This window comes from Kryptolebias marmoratus, linkage group LG2 (genome assembly GCF_001649575.2).
Source record: "Kryptolebias marmoratus isolate JLee-2015 linkage group LG2, ASM164957v2, whole genome shotgun sequence".
In the NCBI taxonomy this organism is placed as follows: Eukaryota; Metazoa; Chordata; class Actinopteri; order Cyprinodontiformes; family Rivulidae; genus Kryptolebias; species Kryptolebias marmoratus.
In genome coordinates, this window is record NC_051431.1 from 7,694,266 (window position 1) to 7,721,284 (window position 27,019).

Below are 27,019 nucleotides of genomic sequence, written 5' to 3' on the forward strand. Positions count from 1 at the left end.
GAACCAACCAGATATCAGAAACGAGCAAACTGTCCAATAAACAAATATCACATAATGTTTAATAAATTGCTATAAATTGCATCCATAGTTACTGTTGTACAACTGGCTTCTTGTCAAATAAAGAAGGTTTTGTTCCTCCTCTGCAGAAGTGTTTGCTTAGAAAACACTACATATAGTATTCTCTGAAAACCTTTTCCCGCTCTGCCTCGCTTCAGTGTTTCAGGAAAAAAAAAAAGGAAGAAAACTTCCCTGCATTGATTTCCTGTTATATTGTGACCAAAAATAGTGCCGTGTTCAGAGTCCCTTGTGTGAGCTTTTTCTGTTTCTAGACAAGCAGGCGGGGAGTTGAAGGGGGTGGGGGGGAGGGGAGCAGACTGTGAGCTGGGAATGGAAGATCGGAGCCGATGGCGAATGAGTCTGTGAGAGCCTCCCATGACAGTCGGTCCCAGACAAGGAGGCCAAATAAACAACGAGCCAGTGAGCAAAGCGCAGAGGCGTGCCCTGAGCCTGCAGACAGAAAACAGCGAGACCGCAGAGGGCTCAGGAAAAAAGATGACACAGCATGCAGAGGCTTCCGGACTGGCTAATGAACTTGGCCTGGTTTCTACGAGGAGCCACATCACACACAGAGAGATTAAAAAAATAAATAAAAACAAAGGAAGTTTGCTTTAATGAAAAATATGTCTGGTTTTCACTGCATCAGATGAAACAAAAATCTATTTACATACGATGGCTATAGATGCTGCAGCAGAGAAACCAATCATGCTCCTGCTGCTTCCTGCCTGTACTGACTGAATCCTATGGTTATTCCATTTGAGCCTGAGGGGGTGCGGAGGCTACACAGAGCCGCCGCACAGCTTGAAACTGGAATGAAGAGAGATGAAGAGGCATTAGTAATAATGACCATATTCTCTGATCAATATCCATTTATGCTTCTCTTATTGGTGTGTCTGGGGGGAAATAGCTCCTGCAGTGACCCTGAGTTTCCACCTTCTTTTCTTTTTTCCTTCCTTCCTGCCACCTCCTGCTCCTATCCTTTACTCATCTAATGCAGAGGGTCTGTACCAGCTAGGAGGTCCGCGCTGTGCTCCTCAGAGCAGCATCGAAGGGCTGGATGATGCAGAGGTAGGAGGCTGGTAATTCAACTTCCTGCACGGCCCCACCGCTGACACAAAAGGCTGCCTCTATTCTTTCCTTCCATTTGAGTCTCTGCTTTAAAGTATCTCATTTTTTTCAATCCCACTCCTTTTTTTTTTTTTTGTAGAGGAAATGTAAGACCCATGTGCTGCTCCTCGTGGTGCACGGAGGAAACATCTTGGACACAGCGGGCGGCGACCCGAGCACAAAGGCTGGCGATGTGGCCACTTTGGCCTCGGTGCTGGAGAAGGTGACGCGGGCGCACTTCCAGGCTGCGTCGGAGCACGTGATGATCAAGCTGGTGCCATGTCCTGCCGTGTGCGCTGATGCCTTCTCCCTGGTGTCTAAGTAAGTGTTATAACCAAAACGCAGAGTTACACTGACCTCATTTATCATTCAGAGATCTTACAGTTGAATAAAAAGACGTAAAATACACATTTTAGTTTATTGATATCTATTAAAAGATGCGAGTAAGGTTCTGTAAGCTTCACCTATCTGGGGCCAAATGTGTCATAATTCAATAAATCAATCAATCATGAAATGATTAGTTGGAAGAAATCTGGTTTTAAAACACAACAGCACAGAAACAGCCTTTTTTTAAGGTTTTTATTGTCTTACTTTTACCAGTTCATGCTGGTTTCTCTGTTGCCTTGGTAATGCTGTGGATCACAGTGATTGTTTTTAGATGTGCCATATAAGTAAACTTTGATTTGATTGTTAATGTTATAAACAAAAACATAACTTTCGCACACCTACATGCGTCCTTTGTTGCAGTTCACTGTGAGATCATTTAAAAGGTAACTCTAACTTATCAACAGACTCTTAATGTGAAACCGGGATTCATAAAGCACACGGAGCTTCACATAGAAGGGGTTCTTTATTCTCAAAAAAAAGTGTGAGTGTAAGAAAAATAAAAAAAAAGAATGAGATTCAATATATGGGGAAATAATTGGTCCGTATTTCGAACGGTAAAAAGCCTTAGCTTCAGTGAAATGGCGGCCTAACAACGCGGTTAACGCTCAACAGAGTAGAACGCAGCTTCACATAAAAGCTGAAATCGAACAGCATATAATGGCTTAAACGGCTGAACAAACGGCAGTGGCACCTCTAGAAGAGGACAAACAGAAAAACACGACATTAGCATCATCTCTGTAGCTTCGTCCACGGAAGATAATTCAGTTCCAACATTAATTACCGAACACTTGGATTCTTCTCTCATGTGGCCATAGAGTCTCTTCTCCACCAGGTCTCGGATCAAAAAATGTCCTTCTCTCCCGTTTTACCCGTTAGTGCCACAGTACATAAACGAGGTTTTTTTTCTACTTCCGGTAATTTTAGACCTCTCGGTAACAACAGCACCACATGCGGACAAAAACAAGAATTACAACCAGTCGGTGAAATAAAAAGCAAAACATGGTTTACAAAATACATTTGACATGTACCCATTTTTCACCTGGTTACATTAACATCTGGTTAACCCCCACAATAACTTAACTGATGTAAATCCAGTCAGCACACTACAGTTTATTAGGTGGCAGTTTTCATCTTCAGATTTAATTAGTTATGTTAGTTTTGCCGTTGAATATGTAGCTCTGTTCTGTATTTTTTGCTAAATCCAAAATATCTCCTCTCATGAAAGAGGGAGCACTGATTCTTCATATTGGTCTGGACTGGTCCTGATCAGAATAGAGTTGGTCATAAATGACGTAAATATGTTTTTTTACTTCCAATTTTAATTCATAAATGATATTTTTAAAGTATTTATTTGATGACTTATTCATTTATTTGACAGTGGCATGTTTGGCCCTTCATATTTGATCCCCACACAATTATACTTATTCCTGCTTTTTGGTATTATCTTAAGATATTTCAGAATCACTGACGTGTTTTGTTCATTTTTTAACCCCCCAGAGACTTAAGAATGTAAACTGTCACGCGTTAAAAGGGGAAAATGTGATTGTCTTTGTGTCTTGAGCTGCTAGAACGAGAGAACAACCTGAACTAGTGGCCTTTGGAAGCTGCGATAAATGACTTAGCTTTGGTTAAAATTTAGCCAAGGATGGGAATCGGATGTGAAGGTTGCTCCTGGATAACCTCTCAAAGTTTTCAGCTGATACACTGTGGCGCTCAGTCTGTCTCAACCTGCCCAAACAAATCTCACAGCAGTAAAAACGTTTCTCAGACACACTTCCTTCAAAAAGTCTGACGGCGTTTCAGCAAAGCAACGGTTTCTGAACAACACAGTGCTTTGGAACAGAAATACATCACATTATTATATATGGGATTTGCTGCTACGATAACAGACACAAAGAGATTGGTCCTAATTCTTAATATGATTTGTTTTTCAAAGGAATAAAAAAAGACAATCCATGTGAGTGGAAAAATAATAATTTTTAAAGTGAACAACAGGTACATTGTTCAGCTACAAAATACTATAAAAAAACAGTAAATATGGTCGTATTATTACATAAGGAGTCATCATTTATTGAGAGAAAAATGCCATGAAATTAAAATTACAGCTCTTGCATACGGCTTAATTTCACAACAGCAGGTCAGTGAAAGGAAAGCATGCAAATAATAGCATGATTCTTTTTTTTTTTTTTGGGCCAATACATGTAGATTGTGTTTGTCCTGTTTTCCCTCCTGGACGGCAAAATTTGGGTAGGTGTTGTTTTTGTGTCTGAGGATGTAAACATTTAAGATTGACGAGTGAGACATTTGAAAATGTATCATTATTGTCACTTAAGATGCTAATGTTCTGAAGCGTTAACTCTCATGAGATGGATTCATATTTAATCTTGCTTTCTTTCTCAGACAGTTAGAGAGTTTATCACAAACGGTCGTTGAGGTCGATTTGATGGAAAGCCTTTGTTCTTTGAAGAAGCTCTCAGCAGCAGCCAGCCCTTGGTGATGGTTCTAAATCCCACTCGACAGACACAAACCAACAACAAAAGCTAAGCGCATAAGGAGGTGGTGTTAGTGGGTAAAGGCAGCTTATATTTGTTTAGTTCTTTGCCTCCGTGAATACGATCACAGTCAGTCTGCTTCAGGAACTCACTTCCCTCCATCGAAGAGAAGGATTTTGTTTAATTAGATTGTAATCTGTCGCTGATTACATTTCCATTCAACTCCATTGAATCAGTCCAATTAAGATGTGCAAAAATAAACAAAAATCTAAATAAGATACATATTTAGTTTTAATTGTGTCAATGCTGATTCATGCATTTAGCATTTCTTTTGCTAAGCTTAGCATTTAGCTACAATTTGCTAGATTTAGCTTTTAGAATAGTTTTATTAATTTTAGCTTTTGTTTGTTTTGTTTTAACTAAAAACTCAGTTTAAGCTTCTGCAACAAATTGCAGCAAAGCCATTCAGCATTCACACTGCATTTTCAAAGAAAATGAAAATTCATCTTGTTTTTTTTTTTTTAAGCTTTTTTTAAAATATTTTTATTTCAGAGGCAACGATAAAGAGACAGTTTGAGGAGATATAACTTACAAACCGTGCAGGCCTGCAGGCATTACCTGTTTAAAAAAAAACAAAACGCCAGGTTGACCGAAGTAATGAAGGTTAATTGAGAAAATACATCGACCAAAGGCTCCTCAACAGACAGCGTGAAGTTAATTAGTATGCAGAAGAAATTTCTCAGCCCTCGACACTATGTGGAATATTAAACTCCTAACCTTTTTAAATACTGTTTTTAATTGTCGGAAGGCCGCCCCATGAGTGAAAAGCTAATTTACATTATATAGTTTGTATTAGTCCTGAGGCATCCGTAATGTGTGCAACGATCTGTTTAGTTAACTACCTTCTATCAGTTTGAATTCAGGTGTCATTTCTTGGGTCACTTTCGGAAAGAAAAGGTAATTGATGATTAGTGGTAGCAGCTCAGTGACGAACAACAGTCAGCTGGTGACTTTTCCTTCATTATAAATTATACATCATTATCATTCATGGGTCGTTTGTATTGCTGTCGCCTCTGTAAGTTTCTCCTGTCCTGTGCAGGATTTTCTTTTTGTAAAAAAAAAGGAGGTAAAACAAGCCTTGTTTATCTTTTTTTTCTTTGTCTTGACTGCTTCCTGTTGCAGAGAGCTGCTGAGTCCTCACTAATGATTTCATTTCACACGTCCCCGTGGTCACTGGTTTTTATCTCTGACAGCGTCAGTTCGTTTTTTTTTTTGCTGCTCTCCAATTATATGCCGAGGATGTTTTTGTCTGAAATGTCACTAATCGCCGCGGCTGACAGAGCGTGTTTCGAAGCCGGGCCGGTTTGAGACTGACTTGATGTTAGCTTTGAAAGCAAGACGAGTGGAACGAGAGCTGAGAGGTGTGACCACTCAGCAGTCTGACATCTCCTTGGCTTTTTGCAGATATGAAATATTCAAAACAACAAGCTCCCACTGGACTTAAACAGCCCTGACTGGAGGCTACATGTGTCCAGTTCTTGGTACATGCGTAACATTTAATTTAAAAGAGACCGTCAAATGAAAATACCATCACAAAGGAATAATTATTTCAAAGGAATTATTCATTTCCCTCCATACCCCACTGGTGCATTGTCGTTTGTTGCAAGTGTTCCCGTTCTGCTTGTTCCCGTGTCTGATCCTGATCCTGATCCTGATCCTGATCCTGATCCTGATCCTGATCCTGATCCTGATCCTGCTCCCTGCTTCAGTTTGTATTTTCTGTTCCCGTCTCAGTTGTTTGATTTAGTTTATGTGTCTATTTGTTTGCTGCCACGTCAGCCTTTCGTTTTGTTTATTCTTCAGTTTAATAAATTAGTTTCTTTTAATATGAGTCTGCGTTCTGGGTTCGTCTCCGTCATCCCACTTCATGACAGTTTTTAGCAAGAATTATTCATGAAATGCTTATTCATGAAATGCTACTTTAGTGTAATCACTATCAGTGTTTTCCCTCAGTTTTTAAATAAAAAACACACTCACTTTGGCCTTTTCTTCTAAATGCATGTGTACTATAATTGCACCAGCTCAGTTGAACTGTTCAGACCCAGATGTAGTCCGGTACTGCTCAGAAATGAAAGGCATCTTAATTTTTCAGACTCAATGATGATGCACACACGATCGCCCCACTGCTGCATGAGAAAAATCAGCCAGATTGTAGATGGTTTTCGCAGGGTATTGGTGAGATCTTTAGTGGTGTGTTAAGAACAATGTTGTCTTCCCATTATGCGTGAAGGAGCGTGATAAGTCTACGTGAACTGTGGTGTTCTGTTGCTGTGGTGGAAGTGTGGCAGCGGTATCAGTGTTGTGACACGTTGGTGTGGCTCGTTTGTGAAATATTAAGGTGGGACAGTGATGGTGCCAAGGTCACGAAAACAACCTATCACAGATGTGATTACACCAGCTACAGATCCCGTGCTAGGTAAGCCGTATAAACCTGCCTACATTTTTGTAATCTTTGACTATCCAGTTTAAGCTTCTTCAGCATTTCGCAGCAAAGTCATTCAGCGGTCAGCATTGGAGAAAATGCAAATTTCTCTCGAGTTTTAGGTTCACTTTCTTATTTGACAGTCAGCAATAAAGACAGCACATAACTATACTATTAAAGGAGAAACTTGAAGGTTAGTTTATAATGAGGGAAGACCTGGAGAAGCAGGTCAGCTCAATGCACAACTTATTAGGTCAATAAAGAAGTATTTTTTTTGACAGAGCAAATGTTTTATTTAAATTAAATAGTATTTCATCATAGTATAATGTATGATTCATACTAACTGTTTTATTCACATCAGGGTTTGTGTTAACATCACCCCAGTTTTAAAGTCTCTACCCTGGCTCCCTGTAGCTCAGAGAATAGACTTTAAAATACTTCTATTAGTTTATAAATCTTACTATCGTCGTATCAACCCTCCAGAACACTCTGGAGGTCTCCTGGTTCTGGTCTACTTTGTATCCCCCAGAACCAGAACCAAACATGAAGAAGCAGCTTTCAGTTTCTATGCACCATCAATCTGGAACAAACTCCCGGAAAACTGCAAAACAGCCGAAACACTAAATTCCTTTAAATCAAGGCTGAAAACTCACCTGTTTAGAGCTGCTTTTGATTAGTAGTCCGCAAACAAATTCAGGTGTAAAGCTGCTCTGAACAAAATATCTTATTACATATTGATCATCTCCTTATGATTAAGTGTATCTTCTTTTTTTTTTTTGGATGATTGTAATGATGTTTTTCATGATATAAAGCACTTTGAATGCCTTGCTGCTGAAATGTGCTATACAAAAAAAGTTTTACTCACTTACTTTCTTAAGTTTATATACCTATATAAACATATTTAGCTACAAAGGTAAACAGTGCAGTGAGTTATCATCCCCTGGTGTGGTGCAGCGAGTTAACAGACCCCAAGCAAGTATCTCAGGAATGTGGAAAATTTACCAAGTAGAACGTAGAATTTTCCAACTTTGCTGTGATCTAGAGGCGTTCTGAGGGTCACGCAGGTCCTGGAGAGCGTAGCTTGGTTGTCATCCAGTGTGAAGGAGTCAAGAGCAAACGGGCAAAACAGATTTTTATTTTCTGTAAAAAACTCACTGAGTAACAGCGATGATTTTAATGTTCAGCCCTCGTTTGAACCCAAATCTCTTCAGCTAAATTTAGACACACAGAGCTGAAATCACGTAAGACAATGTCTATTTTCACCCATTTCTCAGCTGCAGATTTTGCAGCTTTAATACCAGAAACATTATTACTAAGACAAACAAAACAAAAACACCTCCGCAATCTCTTTTTTAATTGGGATTTGAAAAAGTAGACATTAATTTGAAAATATATTTATACATTTGTAATTTGCTTAAAGATGAAAACATAAAACAACCTCATTTAATTTAATTTAATTTGTCACAGAAACTTTAAAACTTTACAGTCTACAGCGTATATTTATTTTTTGCTAATCTTAGCTAAATTCAAACATCTATTTCACATCTGAATATAATTTAAGTCTTGTACAAACCTTCCAGTTTTAGACCTAATTCAGCTCAATTCTGGCCTAAATGTCTGCATATTTTAGAGGTTTTTAAGAAGTATTTTCAACCTAATGCTCAGAAATAACCATGGTTTGTCCTCACTTGTTTTTTTTCATCCAAGCCAATGGTTTTGGAATCATAAAACTGACCCAGGATTAGATGAACATACTGAGGCTGCCAAATCTACTAAATGTTTTTTACATGCTAGGACCAAACTACCTGACAAAAATATGCAATTCTAACAAGGAGAAGTGTCTTTCTCCTCAAGGTAAAGGACTTTCAGTGGTTCCTTTTATATGTTCCTCGCATTCTACGCGGCAATTTCCTGTTTCATTTTGTCAAATATTTTTTTAGTTTTTCAACCAAATTGATTCACATTTCTGTGGGAGAAGAACTCATTACATTTGGATAACATAAGCAAAAGAAAAACAAATCATGCAAAATTAATTTCTATGCTTTAGCAGTAATTTTTAATATGACAATCCAATGATAAAGGTTTTTAAAAATACTTAAATGCACCCTTTTGATACTCGACAACCAATTGAAATCCATACATTTCACCTGTAATCACCTGTAATCAGAAATAACTCTGGCATGACTCAAGTCTCGATAAGGAAAGCTCCATTATGATCATTTCTAAACAGCTGATTAAAAATCTCCTGACAACAAGGAGAATTAAATGCTGTTTCAACCCCCCAGTTTAATTAAACAAAAGATGACATTCCTCTCCAGATGGCTCCTGATCTTGTACATACTCTCACAATATGTGCAGTCGGTAGGCATTCATACACACTTACACTCAGCCTTTTGTTAGTTAACACCGCGTGCTCTAATGACAGTGTTGGACTTGTGGGTGTGCAGAGACTCATTTATTTGAATGCCAACATAAACATGTGAGCAGCAGGCAGCCACTGGGAGACGGATTGTGGCTGTGTGGATAATTTGCTCTCGGTCTGGGTAACACTTTAGCTGAAAAATCACACCTCGGAGTGGATGTGGCGAAACCTCTTAGCGCCTCAGAGACAAACTTCCTCATAAACAAACCTTGGACTCATTTCTGGGTAATTCTGATGTATTGTTGGTCTTGATAGAAAGGGCGAACTTGTTTTGCTTCTTGGGTTTCTTGGAGAAGGCCTTGTGTGCCCTTAGGAACACAGTATGGAGCTTATTATTACAGTAGCTCTGTCTGCTTCTACGATCCTACCGGTGCTGGCGATCAGCTGTAGATGTCAGAAGACACATGTGTAATCCATGAACACAATTGCACGAATACATCCCACACAGAATACGTTTGAGCAGAGCAATAAAAGCGTCCAATTAATAGCGACATGAAAAAAGGCTCAATTTCTTGCGACTGTCACAGTTCGAAAAGAAGCAAACATTGAATTTAATAAGAACTCCAGGACAGAAAGTGTAGCAGACTAATATTTTCAGCGGTCCTTTTACCCCAGTTTTATATTCAGAAAGTCCAGTCACTGGTGACTGCCTCCCTGAGCTGAGGTCAGAGGGCTCATTAATCCGGACACTGATGACTGGGGGCAAGCCACCGCTTATTTAAGGCCTTCTCTTGAATTAAGAAGTCTCTGCAAGTGTCGTTTCTGTTCATGCTAATTGCTCACAAATTGTGCAATGCCAAGTCAGCCATTACAAAGGATTTGGGGTGGGGGACAATTAAGTAGAAACCAGACAAACTTTGGCGCTTTTCGGCTTGCCGTTATAAGGCAAGGGGAGAGAGGGTGGCATAAAAGATTAAATCTCAAGGTTATGCTGCATGAAATGAGGCTGATTCTAAGTTTAATCTGTTTTATCTTTCTCCTGCTATTGGTACCGGATCTCTTCATTGTCACATTTCCATAAAAAGACGTTAGGGCATCTCTCGCTATAGGAACGACATTATAATCACTCTGCATTTAGGTGTCATTGAAGGAATGTCTTGAAAAATTGCCTTTGTTGGAAGGAAGAGCTCGGAGATAAAAACTCTAGTTAATCTGATGTGTTCAGACCCTCATAAATCTGCAAATTAAGCCTTTTCTTTGTGTTTTCAAAAACATAAAACTGCACTGATGCATTAAGCTGACATCTTATTTTGATCTTTGCTGGTATCTCCTGCACATTATCATCAGCGTGTGCAGAGGGAACAAGGAAAATGGTTCCCCCACATGAAGAAGTTATTCATTAATTTATATTACGCAAACTCTGCTGCTATTGAGAGAATTGTTGATGGGAGAAACAAAAACTGTCTCCAGTTCTTCACTTGAATTATCTGCTACATTTTGATGTATGGCAGGTTTGTCATTTCTGAGGTTTGTTATATTACATTATGACTAATTAAAGAATCCACAGGCACGCTGCACCATAAACTCCAGACCATAAAGCCCCATCTGTGGAAGATTTGCTCTGTGAGAGTTGATTGCTTGGCGCCACGCCTGCTACTTCATTGATCACCAGCATGTGAGGAAATTATAGTTAAGGGTTTTAGGAATGATTATATCTAATAAATGCAGATGGAATTTGGATGGTTTGGTGGAGCAAAAACCTTGTTTTAAAAATTCCAATAATTATCTCCAAACTGCCGTTACAAATAAAACAGTTTAGCTTGTTCGCACAACATATCCTTTCTGCACACGACATTGTGTTAATGACACCTACAAGTGCTTGAACAATCAAGCAATTATGCAATGCAAATTATCAGCGTCTCACCTGACATTTGTTGAGCTGTGCAGCAGGTGTTAAACCCCATCCCTGTCCGGTGGCTTATTAGTATGACTCAGTAACAGAGTTGTGTTTTGAATAATAATTTATCTCTTTTTTTGTTGTTGGTATTGTTGAACAAGTGGGTTTTAGGGGAATTTACAAAAGCAGCAGCTGTTAACAAGACTCTAATAAGATCAACCCACAGAGGCACATAGCTGGGATGCTGGGATTTCTCAGTTCTCAGCTCTAAAACTTAATCGATAAGCAGCTAATAAACAAGTTATCATGAGTTAAATTGCAAGGTAACCTGATAGGCTTCTTTTGTTGCACTTCCTCCAGCAGAAACACTGACATCACTGTTCTTGACTTGGCAGGAAAGAATATTTTATGCAGCAGTTTTGGCTGAAGAAATAAAAACAGATCTTGTGTAAAAAACTGCACAAAGTTCATACTCTTCCTTCTGGGTGGTAAACAACCAGAGCATCCTCAGGAGGAACGGTTCTTCTTCATTAAGGGCAATTAGTGCAGTTGAAAACATGCAGGCGAGAGACCACACAAGAAACTCGCCGAACACAGAACAGGATTCACACACGGTGTAGAACACGTGAAAAATGTTTTTAACAATTAAATGTTAACGCTATGAAGTCCAAGTTAAAGCAGCAGGGCTTATGGAGCAAACCGTGCAGAACAGATGCTCAAATCCTATGTTCTGGAAAGACTTTCTGCACGTAAAGATGTGAGATTTTGAGTCTCCAGACATCGCCAGTGTATTTGAGTGGGTTGCTGTGGTAACAAGGTTGCCGTCAGTACCTGGTCACAGCAGTATGATTGGCCGGTCTGTTTACTCTGGGTATTTTGAAAGGCATTGCTTCTCGTCTTTGCTAATTTGCTGTTGTGCTTTAAAAGCCTGGGATTGTAATTTTTTATCCTCACCTTTGATTGAAACCACAGATGGTTTCAGGAAATGCATCCTCTTAAAAGGAACCTGAGTGGTAACAGTACTGAAAATAATCCCTGGATTTAAGGTGACGCCATCAAAATGCTCACTTTGTCCAGCTAAAAGCTCAAGTCTCTAAATTACCACGTATGTCACAAAATTCAAACACTAAAAGCCCTTTTTTTCAGCTCTACTCTCTGCACGAGAGGAGATGGCAGAGCTCAGCTCTTGAAGAGCTCTTGATTATGCAACCGGTGGCGCATGTGGGACTCCAGCACACCTGCCTCCAATCCGAAAAGTTCAAAAACACACACACACACCAAGAATAAGAGGAAAATTGTTGTCCAGGGAAAATCAGAAGCTAAAGGTGGCGATGAATAGAAGGGGTGTTGACAGGAAATAGACTGATGTGAAATTGTCCCATTATTATTTTTTTTTTCTTTTTTTTTTCAAAGAGCCTTTTGTAGCTTCATGAAAGGAAAGGTTGACGGCAAAACCAACAATTTCAAAACTAGGCTTTATTGATATTAAAAAAAAACGCTTTTTCTCTTGCTCAACGGTGGTGATTGGAAAAAGTTGCTTCACATTAGATGATATGAAACTAATGAGACAGTGAGTATTTTTCTTGTTTCAAAACCAATCCAAATCATTAGCCACCTAACACTAGTAATATAATAAAAAATATCCCACCATGCCTGAAATAAATGTCTGAAAATCTCTTCATTTTTCTCTCCTAGAAGACCAAAAGCACGTTTTTTTTACAGTTGACCGTCACCTCCATGCAAAGGGACAAGATCAACCAAACCTAGAAGTTATTCACTCCAATTTCACAAAGTTTTATTAGCAATACAAGAAATTACTTTTATGTTACAAATTTTACTGCTAATATCATGGCTGTAACCACCACCGGCCAAATGCGGGTAAATATTTGAAGTGGCAGGTGAATTTGATCAACACACGCCACTGTGATGGGTTGGCAATTTGAACAGAAAAGGTGTTATTTGTCCTCTTGACATATAGGGGGCAGCAATGTGCTCGAGTTGCTGCTGTTACGTCGAGCCGCGTTCCCCCATCAGATACGGTTCCCCCTGCGTCTCTGTGCCGCGTACGCGGCAAAAAGCGCGCGTTCATGTTCAACGCTTGAATTACGGAGACCGTGAAAGGTCAAACAACTTGTTTTGGCGAAGTTAACACACTGTTTTGCTAGTGTGATAGACAGACAGACAGACTCTGTTATGGACAATGTTGACAATGTGTGGACAAAAACAATTAATAATTAAAATAAATGATGACTTGTCTGTTAACAGAATTGTTGGGGCAAATATTTCTCATTAAAAAAACAAAAAAACATAATTCTTTTAGGAATTAAATTTGCTAATAATATCATAATACAGAGAAATAAACACAGTTAAGGACTTTTTGTTAAATTATTTTTGTCCCATGTTTTAGAGGGGGAACCAATTATTTCAGACGGCTGAAATATTTGGTTCCCCCCTGGTAACTTTTGCAATTTGCAGTTGCACCACAACTGCTTCCACCCACCTCGATCATCATCATCATATGGCATAACTTTTTGTCACAACATAAAATAGTGGCTGGTAAAATATTTAAGTGGCTGGTAAATTTTTTTAATTTCCACCCCTGGTTGCATCTGATTCATATGTAGTTGCAGCACAGCTCTACTCATTTATTTATTGGAATCTCAAGGACTTTTTGCATGTTTTGCTTTCATCTATTCTGTTTGAACTTTATTTTATTTGTCTGATAAAAATGCCCGGATAGCATCAATTCATCCATCATTGCATTCTGCGCTTTGGTTACTAGGGTAGTTTACCTTAAGGTCATATTTTTAGAGCTGCAACACATCTTTCTGTAATAGTGTGTGTTCAGTTATAAACTCCGTTTGAACTGTGATTTCTGTCATTTCCAAAAACTCTGCAGTAACGTTTTTTTCGTCCCTATATTCCTACTCTTCGTTTCATCAACGTCATTCTTCTGCACCCTTGTATTCAATCAGCCTCCGGTGTATTAATGATCAAGTTTGCCATTAGTCATTGCCAAACTTGTTAGCCATCATTCAGTGAAGCACATTTCTGTGCAATAGACTTGGAAACTTGATGGAAATGAAATGAGGTTAAATCTGTAATCATTACTGACTTCACAAGATGTTCTTTTCTTTTGTTAGTTTAAAAACTATAGAAGTGATTGATAGAGCAACATGTGAACTTGCAAAAAGACAAGGACTTTCACAAAATGTCATAAAACTCTGTAAGGCTGGGATTAAAAGTCTAAATGAAATGAGAATTGAAAACAAAAGTCAATACTACTGGAACAGATAAGAAAAGGGCAGATTTTTTTTAAGAAAGTCGTGCTTTTAAGAAAGAACAGTCAAATTAAAAGGAAAGATACATATCAAGAGTGGGATTTGGTCTTACAGGATTAAATATAACACAAAAAAAGAAGAAATTAAAAAGATATGCCACAAGTGTGAGCATTATTAGGAATACAGCGGATCATACCTACAGGTATTAGGCTGTTTTAAGTATCAATAAGAAAGGCAGGTAATAATAATGACACTCCAAAAGAATAGCATTTCACTACAGGTTAGAGAGAAATAAATAAATTCAGCAGATGTTAGATGTCAGGTTATTTTTAGGCTTTTGAGAAGAACAATCAGGAGAATTTAGTGTGCAGAGGGATTAAACTCCGGTGTAGGAGGTGGCTGTGATGCATTTAAATGTTGTTTGCCAGCTGCCATCACAAAGAAGCAAAAGGAGGACTGATAGAAAATAGACCTTTTTGTGTCTGATTGATTCTGGCTCACATTGGAAAGCTGGATGGCGGTAATGTGCCTTTATGTTGTTTGCCACCTGCCATTAAAGAGAAAGAGGAAGAAATCGCTGCTGTGTTATCCGTCCGGCTGCTTTGTCTGCCCTCGCTCTTGATGTTTTGTTTATTTTGGTCATGCATTTCTTGAAATGTGTCGGATAATTTGATGTGCCAATCCTTCATGTCTTGAGTCGTCAGAGAACTGCTTTATTGGCTGGATTTGTTTAATTTAGGAGTTTTTTTGAACAGCTAAGTCAGCCTAAAGATGAGATATTAACACAGAAATACAAGATGATAAAATACCTTTAGGTATCCCTCTCAGACAGACCTACAGATGTTGTCTGAGGGCTTTATTTGCAGATATTTATCACCTGCCATCAAAAGGTGAAAGGTTCAAGAGGTTTTTGCCTGTATTTCAGTGTGTGTGTGTGTGTTAGCAAAATAGCAAACTATCTCACAAATTACAGGACAGATTTTGAAGAAAATCTCAGAAAGTGTTCGACACAGATCAACTTTTGGAGTCATTTCAATTCAAGATGGCTGCCTCAGTTAATCAACCTTAGCATACACAAAAATGGCTGCAACTGTGTCAGTTTTACAGACATGGAGCTAAACTTTGGTGTGGTAGTAGTTGTACTCGTAGCGCTAACAGATCGCTTGAGATCTCACAGTGTGGCATCAGATCGACCAAAATGTTCCTTTCAAGGTTTGACCCGAACAGCTACAAGTCGTTTCTTAACACAAGATGGTTTTAATTTGAAAGGAGGTAATGCTAGGCCTTTAATTTGAAATGTGAAATCACTTTTCCAGCTGCTGAATCTCACAAAGACGTGCTATGAAGAAGCAGAAAAATGCAGTTTCGTTTGTCTTCATTGAATGCTCACATGCAAAACAAGAACAGCTTTTCCTTGGAAACATTTTTGTTCATTCATGTTGCAGCTGTTTGTAAATGGGGCTGTGCTGAAGGCCTGACTGGCATCACAGTAAAAGCCGTGCAGTCTGCAGAGGAGGACGCTGATTTATCAAATAGACATACAGCTAAGATAGACATGAATGTTAAATATGCTCTCCGTGCTGATTATTAATCCCCACCATTGATTGTACAAACTTTATTTTGGATTCCTGAAGGCATTTCCTCTGATTCTCACAACAGTGATACTTTGCAATTTTTTTTTGCTGATAAATGTCAGATAAGTTTGCTTTTACAATGGAATGTTTCTCAAGCTGAATAAGTTGATGGAACAAAATTACATTTCCTCTGCACCGAGTGTGTGATGCAAACATCTGTCCTCCAACACAGATCTGTCACTGTGATGAGGCGGTGGGGGCTGTGGGGGTGGATTTATCTTCTTTAGATGTCAGAGACTGACTGCTGAATGTCACGATGCTGGAAGCACAACATTCACCCGAGATTCTTTTCTTCCCAGCAGATTTTTAGAACCTGCAGGATGATATTTTGTCATTGCCACAAAATTGGTTATGACATCTATGCACGCCGGGGTTTTTTTATAACAAAAGATAATGGAGCTGTATCAATGTTTTTCCTTTTTGAGCACTGTCATTTAAAAGTAGAGCTTAAATTCTGAAATAATTTGCTAAGTCATGCAGGTTTTTAAGTTGTTTAAATTGGAAGAATTAGATGTTAAAATATATTGAAATGACTCAGACTAAATTAGTAGAAAAAGTATTTTAAATAAGCATTACAGACTCAATTTCTTTTAATTTTGGTATTGTAGCCATGACATTATGGTGACGCTCTCTCAAAACACACACAAGCTTTGAATTTCTCCCAGAGTTTATCAAGTCTTGCTTAATTGGAGCCAGACATTGTTAGCTGTGTTTTGCTACTGGAGCTACAAATAAATGGAGACAATCCAATTAGCAGAAAAGAACATTTCCTTCTTCCTTTTGAGAAATACACATTTGCCGATTTAAATGGTTTCAGAATACATTTGTTGCCTTTGCAGAAAGTACTTCAGAACAAGTTTCCATTCAATCCAGCAATTCGCCAACAATTCTGTTGTGCACCGAATGAGAGAAGAAGGTGGAAGAACTGAGGACCTAAATGTGGGGCATTGCAAGGTTCAGATGGTGTTAAAATAAAATTCATTTAATGGACTTGCTGAGTTAAACTGAAAACATAAAAGGCCAAAGCAATGTGCAGACTTTGTTTAAAACCAGCAAATTACCCCTTCTCACTTTATTGGTGCTCATAAATTATAATTTTTTTAATTTTTTACTAAAACTTGTTGCATATCTGGAGAATTACATTCCTGTTCTAGGAGTAGAGCAATAATGTGTTTGAGAAGCAGCTTTCCACGGGGAGTTAATAGGCTGCACTTGTATAGCACCTTTCTAACCTTGACTTGGTTTCACCAAAGACTTTACAAGATGATTTTCATTGTCTCACACAGTTTCACGTAATTCCCTTTTCTCTACAGACAGAGCTTCTCCCATTGTTGTACAGTACACTCATTTACTCCAGCAGGCTGCTAACAGGTTGAGTCCGTTGCCCAAGGACACTTCAGCGCTGAAAGGTCTGGAGATCGAAGCACCGACCTTCAGACTGCTCTACAAAACCTTTTACTCTCACTCAGATCCACCATTCATATCTAATTTCTTGTTTGTCATATTGCTGAACAAAATAAGAGTGGAAAAATGAAAGAAAAAGAAGAAAAAGCTCAACCAAAACTGAAATAAAAACAGTCGATAACAAAAAACAAACAAAAATGAAACCAAGCATTATGACAGCTATTTTTTTGTTTGATTTCTTAACAATAAAATGCTATATAAAAATTATTCTTTATAATAATTAAGTTGTTACCTTCTAACCACTAATTAGTAAAGCTAAACATCTAGATCTAGCAGCATTTTTGCTTGGGGTGTTTGGATCCCGGACGAGACCCCCAAATATGTTACCGATCAAACAATAAATGTAACTAAAGTGACTTATTAAAAATAATAATAATAAGGGAGATGGAAGATCTAATCAAAGCAATCAGAATAGGGCAAACGTCTCAAAGCAGCCATGCAGTTGGCTGCTGGAATTGGGTTACTCTTCATATTATAAAATAAACTTTGTAATCTGAAAACGAGATCATCAGTAACTGGAGAAAAAAAAAAATAAACAATGAAATAAAAATTAACCAAAAATATCATGTCAGACCCAAATGACTTAACTGACCTAAACAGTTTCTTTATATAAGCATACCTTCCACACTTTTTACCATATACTTTTTATTTTTTCATCACCACTCCAGCTACGACTCTGTTGTGACTATCTGTGTCATGAAGTGTCCCTGATTGTTGACATATTTTAGCCGCCGTGTTGTATTGTTGCTTCTTCTTGCAATCAAAGCATGTGACGGATGATGACAAGGTGATTGCTCAAGGAGACAGTGCCAGACAATGCCATCCTTTACTTTATCCTTGCACTGTCACGTGAAGTGTCTTCTTAGATCTGTTTGTGTGCACTGTGACGCACACTAACACACATCCAGGACTGTCTAAACATCAGTAAAGACACAAACTGATGTAGCTGATCTCGAGCTTGTGTGTGTCTTAGTCCTTGAGATGACACGTTCTTCTGTAGCTTTGTGGGGAGTCTGACCTCAAATCAGCCTGAGTGCATTGTTACTGGATTTAGGAAAGTCTCAGTGTTGAGACTCATATAAGGCTTTATAAAGGGTCTCCAAACTTTGTTTTGACTTTATTTAAAGATAACATCTAGCACTCAAGGTTGTATACCTGGTGTTACCATTAGATTAATTCCTCTAAACCAGTGGTCTCCAATCCTGGTCCTGGAGGGCCACTATCCTGCATGTTTTCCTTGTTTCCCTGCTCCAACACACCTGATTCAGTGGTTAAATCACCTCTTCTTGTTCTGCAGAAGCCTGTTAATCACCCATTGATTCAAATCAGGTGTGTTGGAGCAGAGAAACAAGGAAAACATGCAGGATAATGGCCCTCGAGGACCAGGGTTGGAGACCCCTGCTCTAAACCTTCCTTAATCCATCTATAATCCTACTTGACTTGTGTTGTTTTTATATCCAGTCTGAACCCTTACAGCTACGACGAGAGCTGCGTATCCAGTAGCGTTGACCACCTGCCTCTGGCTGCCCTCCCGCTCCTCGCCATTGTGTCTCCACGCTACCAGGACGCCGTGGCGACCGTCATCGACTGGGCCAACCAAGTTTACCGCAACTTCCTGCAGTCGGAAGATGGCCAGGGATTCACAGGGCAGGTCCGTGTGCCTTCATCTGTTTAGGAAGAAAAAAATGAGGGATGAACTCATGTTATTATCAATGAATTACGGGCCATACCCAGGGAGGTGGAAATTCCTCATTAGTAGGTCATGTGATCAATCAGCTTAGCTTGTCCGAGGTATTTTAGACCTCTATTACCACATATCTCTGTCTTGTACACCATAACTGCAAGGCTCTTTATGACAACTTGTATTTCTTAACGAGGTAATAATGTGTGGGAAGAACATTCACTCAGGAGTTAAACTAAAACATTAGGTTTGAGCTCTGGAAAAGAAATAGTCTTTATCTTAAATCATGAAACTATTGTAACTCCCCATGTTAGGTCAGTAACTACAACAGAATCAGTGAACACATGTTTTTCTTTGGGGTGTATAATTTTACGGTTTCCTGCTGTGGTTCAGTGGTTGTAGTGCCTGTTTGAAATGACACATTACTCAGGCCTTGTTGGATAAGAACCCTTAGTCAAAATTGTCTTAATTAGCTATTTAGTTCCACAAAATGCCACAACAAACTTCTTTTTTAGGGACTTTAGTTACACTAATAATTCTCTTATTTACTTGCCCTAACTCTTACAGATGGTATGTTAAAGATATTTATTGGTAAAGTTTTATTTCCACCTGTTTTTTCACTGTCTCTTAATTAATCTGCTCATCAAAAATGGTCCAAGTAAATTCCTGTACCACAGTTATCTAGTAATTATCTTCCTTCTGATCAGGCATGGCAATAAGCAGTCAAACTGTGTCTATACTCATAATTTATTAGCATTCATGGTACTGAACAAAACAGAGCAAAAACCTTCTGTCCATGTTGTGTCAGCAGAATAAAAGGAAGTGAAACTTGGACTAAAACACTGTTAGGGGAGTTATAACTTTTGGTATAACTACTTCAGTTAAATACTGGTTAATAAACATGCAGTAAATGTATTTCCCTTTACCAGTCCCGGTAATGTTTTACTTTATAAAAAGTAAAATTAACTGGCAGTGAGGAGTTCAGTTTCTTAAAGTCAAATCTGCCAGCAGTTGCTTCATATTTTTCTTAGTCGTTTACAAAAAATCCATTTTGGTAGATTTTGTTGTCAAAAGTTCTTGTGTGGAAATTAGTTTTGAAGTTGATGTGAAGTTGTTCTTTTTTCTAATGGGTAGCTTGCAAATGTCCTAAACATTCTGAGAGCACTCCAATAAAAACAATCTCAGGGTGACACACCGAAACCAAACGCTGTAACAAAATGTCAGGAGCTTTATTAGGCTGTTGTCATATATATAGAAACTATTTAAAGAAAAAAAAACACTGCAATGTGGGAGGTTATAGTCATTTTTGTTTTTACTAAGGTAGTTTAGCTGTGGCGGCCATCTTAAATCAGGTTGGCTTCAAAAGTCAATCACTTAATTTGTAGGGGGGGCCATTGTTTGTAATTATTTTGCCTCCCCTGCACCCCCTTGGTGGCGCCCCTGACATCACCTACTGTAAGAGCAAAATAATTAATTAAATGTTTTAATAACTGAGCCAGATGCAACTCTTTCTTACTTTTTTATCATCTGCCACCATAAATCTGGTTTCACAGTATTTTAGAGTAGTTTGTTGTTCAGTTTGTTGTATATTTGGTTCCTATACTTCGTATACCTTCAGCGCATGGAGTTAGGACGCAGTCACTCGAGACTTTCTGTCTCACCGATATGCTGATATCAAACTGTTCCCCCGCTGCGGCAGCCGCCGACTGAAGGCGTCACATGAAGAGATAGTTGAAATTGTTTTCTGAGCAGGTTTGCCTGATGGGTGACTGTGTGGGCGGAGTGCTGTGCTTTGATGCTTTGTGCTTCAGCAACCACCCGCGGCCGGGCAGCCCCAACAACAGCAGCAGCAGGAACAACAGCACCGAGAGCCTGAAGGTAGGAGCTCGGTGTTTTAGTGATGCTACACACTGATGGGTTATAGGTGTGTGTGTGCGTGTGTGTGGAGGGGGGGTTGGACAAAAAAATTTCCCTGGTGATGATTAAAAGATCACTTCAAATGAACAAGATTACAGGCTTTGATTATGTATTGTGTTCATCAGTGGACTAACTTCCTGCAGGAGAGAACATGTACACTGCTGGCAACTTTGTGCTTTGAGTGAACAAAAAGCAATTCTCATACATAAAATCAACCTCATGCTGGGTCTATTTTCTGCCAGTTTTTCCTCTATAAATTGCTTTTTAGCTATATCACAGTTCTCTAGTAGCAGTGTATTTGATACATTTTTTTAAAGTCTCTAATACAATTATGTAAAACAAAAGCCACATGTAAAATATTTTAAATCTGTGGCTCACAAATTAATTTTTGTGATGAATTTAATTTGGATCTCAGGCTTCCAGAGCACCATTTACGACAGTTCTTGTGGCGTACATGTTCGACATTCATCGTACCATTTGTGCCGAAGTGTCAAACTAAAACACCTTGTTTTTTATGTCATTTTCTCCCTGTAAAGTGTTGAACTATTCCCATTTTCTCCTCCTCCCCTCTGTCACTCAGATCCACTCACCTCTAATAGATTCTGACACATTTTCTCCCTCCCACACTCAACAGTTCACCTCAGAAAATGCATCAACTCCCCTCATATTGTGCAGTTTCAAGTCGAGACTGGAGGTTATGCAGTAAGTTGTGCACTCTCCCCCCTCTGCCTCAGGATAACACAGGTCGGCTGGGGGAGTCCAGTCCCAGTCTGAGTTCAAGCAAGAGGCTGAGTAAGAGCAACATTGATATTTCTGCTCCCAATGAAAGCCAGAGCGGCCCGTCACTCAGCCGTAAGCAGAGCGACTCGTACGATGGAGACACCTCGTCCAGTGGCCAACGCAATTTTTTTTCCAGGTGAAGCATAAACACAACATTTCAGCTTTTTCAATTAAATCTCTAGTCTCTGCTGAATTAGAATTAGTTCAGATTTGTGTTATAAACGAGCATGCTTTTTGAAGTAAGAATTTAAAAATTGTGTGAGAAAATTGCTTTACTTTCACACTCATCTTTGCACATTAAATGTTCACATATTGTGCAAATCATGGGGTGTTTCTGTGTCTACATAAATATCCTAACCTTTAAATCTAACCTCCTCTGCACAAAATGACCTGACCCAGTTCTTTAATAGCAAAAAGCTGACCCAGAATATGAACTTTTCCCTCAAAGACGGTCTTAATCATGAACCCTGTTGAACTGGAAAAGCTAAAAATGCAAAACAGGATTGTATTTTGCCACGAAAGTGAGAAAAATCTTTATTCATTTAATACTGGAATCATATCAGCAGAATCCAGTTGGATGCAAACAGATTGAAGGGACTTGTTTTTATATTTACAAAAAGATTTTGTAGCCATAGTCATTATCTGCACCATGCACATACTCACACATAGAGGATCGTGATTGACCCAGTTGTTGCCTAGCGGCCTGTCATCCAGATTTTTCTGTAAAGTGTCACCCTGTCTCACTCGTGCCATTTATCAATATTTGCAGCTTGACTTCCTTGCCTGCCTACCTGTCTCAGACGGAGTATAAATAGCCATTTGCACCCATGCCAGACAGTCTGCGAGAAACCGCACTCTGCAGGTTAATTTAGCCGAGCAAAGATAGGATGGAAGAACTGTGACAGGCGTGTTTACTCTGACCAAGTAACCTGTTTTTTATTTCCAGGTCACAAGCTCCTCCAGGCATTCACCATCATAGCGTTCAGGGGTACTTTCGGATTCCGTCAATCTCCTATAAAGCCACACAGTTTATGATGGTGCACCTCTCACTTTTCACTCCTTTTCGCACTCCTTATTAAGTCTGAGCAAGTCTGCGTGGAAAATACGCCTCCACTTCTGCTCTTTCCTCACACAGATCCCACTAGATGTTCCCCGTCACCGAGCGGGAAACATCTTATTAAATCTTTCTTCACTACGTTAAGCTTCCCATCTTGGATAAAAGTCTACCTCTAGTTAGCGATATTTCCTTGTGCACCTTGTTCTTTTGTGCTCCGGGCTCTGAAATCACTCTTGAGATGATGTGCAAATGATCATATTTCTGTTTGTATAAAAATTTGAGAGGCTGAGCTTTGAACAGCAAGAACTATGTTGATTTTTTATATATTTTTTTTTACCAGAGGTAGAGAAATTGCTCTGCTTTATGACTAAAACTGTGAGAATGTTTTTCTGCAGTCATACATTTTGTTACACCAAATTGGTGGACAATTGGACACAAGAGAACATAAAAACCCCAAATAGCAGCAGAAAGCAATCAAAGAACTACTGATTCGGCTTTTACAGATGGCTGAAGACTGTTGGCTAATCCGTCCAGGACTTAATGGGGAATTGCTGGCGAGCTGTTAAGCAGAGGGATGGAGTCGCTCGGCAGCAGAGGATGTGGCTACAACTGGCTCGGCTGTTTAAACAGCTGTCAGTGTGATGCAGGCTGTTTAGGCTGAGTGAAGAGCTGCTCGGGCTGAGTCATAAAGGCCCGGTGCTGACAGCTACTGCAGAATGATAAAACTAACCAGCCGACGTTTGAATCGGGGCGATGCAAAAAGGATTTCTGACTCATCTCTGTCATAACAGAACATTTACTTCCAGCCTCAGCATTCTGTTTATTGATTTCTAAAATGTCCCATTAACCCATCTACTTTATTTAGCACCCGCCGCCAAAGGCAAAAGGGCGATGATGTTTTTGCCTTTTTGTGTGTGGACGTGCTTATTTGTCTGGCAAGTCAGCAAAGTATCTGATGAACCACCGGTCAGTTTTTAATGAAACTCTCAGAAAGTAATCGTTGGATGGCTGACGCAGTTCAGCAACATTAGCAAACACAAATGCTAACATGGCTATAAGTCAATTTTACAGCTTTTGAGCCAAAACTTACTGGGTTAGTAGCTGAGAGTCATACCTAACTACCTAAGATCTGTTTTGAAAACTTTGCCTCCAATTTTTTTAGCACAATATCTCCGGAACTTTCTGAAAGTGATTATTGCGTATACTTCTACAACTGATTACCTTTTGGAGCCAACCCAGTTCAAGATGGCTGCCACAACTAACTGATTTTAACCTGCACAAAAATAGCTACTCAAGTACACCAATATTTAGCAAAAGTTTGTTGTAGTTGTTATAATCTTGCCTGTGTTTGCCATGCCTGTGATAATCATGTTAATTCTCGTCACCTGGGCCCGCTGTTGATCACCTTCCCCACACCTGGGTGGTGGCCTATATATTCTCCTTCTCTGCTCTCCTCCAGTGCCAGATTATGAAAGCCCAACAGCAAGTAATTCTCCAGCGTTCTCAGACTGACTACCTGTGCCTTGACCTTGCTCACGTCTCTCGGATTTTTCCTCACGTCTTGCCCCTGTCGGACACTTGCTGGTTTTCGGATTTCTGGACATCGACCCCTGCCTGTGACCTGGACTTGGATTTCTCGCCTGCCCCTCTGGTACCGTTGCCTGTTTCTGTTACTCCCGGCTTCGACCCCTGCCCGTCCGACCAAGTGTTAAGCTTTGCCCCCGCGGCCTACCTTTCGGAGACGCTAATCCTCGTTTCCGTTCATGGACTTCTCACAGCCGCTATCCTACAAGGATCAGGTTCCGGTCCCCGTCACACCACCATCCAGTGCGGCGATCTGAGGTCCACCTGCTATGCATAGCATTCTCCATGCTGTACAATAAAGACAAGTTATCTGTCAACTCCTGTGTCTGGGCTGAAATTCCGGGTCCGCTAACTGATCCTTGTCAGTAGTACCAGCTGAGAGACATTCACAACACATACTCAGAGCAGTAACAGATCATGGAGCCTCAGCCTAGATTCCCTCAGCCTTTTGGGATTGTGGAATATGGTTGTGCAATTGCACTGATGTGCTCAAGGTACAAGGCATATATTATTGTCTGAACAGTCAGAGTTTCTATTCATTTACAGTGTTCATCATGTGCTCATGATGTGTTTCTGACTTTTCATCAGAAACAACGAAAAGTAAACAACGAACATTTGTGATTTAGCTACGTCCGTTAAGTCCCAGTTTATGGAGATGACTGTGTATTTTAACAAACAGGCAGTCCAAAGAGACACAACACATTAATTTGATTTCTGCTGTAATTACAACAACATGATGTGTTTTATGTGGAATCTTCAGTCTGATGAAGGAGAGCGTGGAGGTGCGCGGTGGCAGCAGCATCAGCCTGGTGTTGAACCCTGGTCGCTTTGACTTCGAGGTGTCAGATTGTTTCCTGTTGGGCTGTCCTCTGGGACTGGTGCTGGCCATGAGACGCACTGTGCTGCCAGCTGTTCAGGGTAAGAATCACATGCATAAACCAAACACGAAACAACGATCATATTTATGTAGCACAGTTTTAAAAACACAAACCTACAGTTACTTTACAGCATGGGTCTCCAATCCTGGTCCTCGAGGGCCACTCTCCTGCATGTGTTACGTGTTTCTCTGCTCCAACACACCTGATTCAGTGGTTAAATCACCTCTTCATGTTCTGTGGAAGCCTGTTAATCACCCATTGATTCAAATCAGGTGTGTTGGAGCAGAGAAACAAGTAAAACATGCAGGATGGTGGCCCTCGAGGACCAGGATTGGAGACCACTGCTTTACAGTGAAAGACAAAATAGGCTAAATTAAAAAAACACAATTAAATAAAAAGACAAAATAAATAATGAATTGAAGCAATTGATGTTTACACTGAAAAGATCACCGCTTCAGATCAAAACCCTGGCTTGCCCTGCTAACATGTCTTGCCTCTCCATTGTGCTTCCATTTTCTTCAGTGAGTCAGCTTCGTCCGGCCTGTTCTCAGATCTTCAACCTGTTTTATCCCTCGGATCCTTCAGCCTCCAGACTGGAGCCGCTGCTGCAGCCTCTCTTCCATAAGTTGCCACCGTTTGCAGTTCCACGCTACCAGCGCTACCCTCTTGGCGATGGACGCTCGCTGCTCATCGGTAGGTTCGCCGGTTCGACCCTGGAAATCAATTTTCTTGTGGCGAAAAGCCCGTCTCCCTGAACTATTTTATTGCTTAATCTATTTTTCTGTGTAACTGTATTGTCAAATCAATGACTCTTTGAAATTTGCATTTCAAAGGTGATGTGATAGCTTTAGGAAAATCTTTTAGTGGGAAATAAATTAGGGTTACAAAGAGAATGGGACTTCATAATGCGAGTTCTCTGAAGTACACGTTCACAGATATGGATGCAAGACACCCACAGCTTTAATCACACAGAATGTGTTTGTCCTGCAAAGGCAGATTTAAATCCTACCCTAAAGCCTAAGGTTTGAAGTAATTAGGCTTCATCTTCTCAGGATGAAGCACCTTCAGCCTGACACTGCCCGATGAAGACCAGGTAGAATATGTGAAATATTAGTTTGGTAGATAAATGGCACAGCACTGCTGTAATCTCCCTGGAAGGCTTAGTTGTACAGACTGAGTCCTTAATGAGCTGCTGATTTATCTGAAGCGTGTTTTAGCCCACTTTTGGGATATAGAGACTCTCTCTAAACAGCAGTTATAATGCATCGCCTGGTTCCCCTGCTTCTGCAACCACCTACAGAGAGAGAAAACAGGACAAGGACCATTCATTTGTGCCCACATCCTACAAGCATGAACCTTGATATGCAGATAAGGCTTTGCATCTTTAACAAAAACTTAAACCTATGGTTTTTAAAAGCTCAGTGTGTTTAATTAAGGGGATTCATCAGATGCAATATTATGTTTGCCATGTGTCGTTTCAGTGACATACAGAATTATTTTTCTTTACTTTTTTTTTTACCCATGTGTCAGGATTTGGGTTTTAGTTTTTGTCTTTGTATTGTTTCTGCCTTTTGTGTTCTGTCATCATTCACTTCTCTGTTTATCTCTTGTCTTCCCATCTTCACCTGTTGCTAATTGTAATCACTCACCTGTGTCCACTTCCCATAATCATCCTCAGCTTTAAAACCTGGTCACTCTTTCCACTTCCCCGTTGGTTTATTGTCTCTGGTATGTCTCTTGTCTTCTGGCTCCCTCGCCTTGCCTCGCCTTTTTGTTGTGTTTATATTTTGGATTTTTGCTGCCACGTCAGCCTTTGTTTTATGGTTATCTTTTATTTTAATAAATTAGTTTTTTTTAAAAATGAGTCTGCGCTCTGGGTTCATCACGCTCTCCACGGATCCTGACACTATGCTTGTATTTATGAAACAACAAAGATTTTTTGGAAGATTTCTTTCATTC

At 39.6% G+C, this 27,019-nt stretch overlaps 1 protein-coding gene across 1 annotated transcript in view; it reads left to right on the forward strand.

Annotated features, from left to right (window-relative positions):
• The window catches only part of pitpnm3 (PITPNM family member 3), a 78,973-nt gene that overhangs the window by 33,554 nt on the left and 18,400 nt on the right, over positions 1-27,019 (forward strand). The window contains 7 exon segments of the mRNA XM_025010355.2: positions 1,055-1,125; positions 1,265-1,485; positions 18,625-18,814; positions 20,597-20,722; positions 21,496-21,677; positions 24,943-25,100; positions 25,583-25,753. Coding sequence (XP_024866123.2) covers positions 1,055-1,125; positions 1,265-1,485; positions 18,625-18,814; positions 20,597-20,722; positions 21,496-21,677; positions 24,943-25,100; positions 25,583-25,753 — 1,119 coding nt within the window.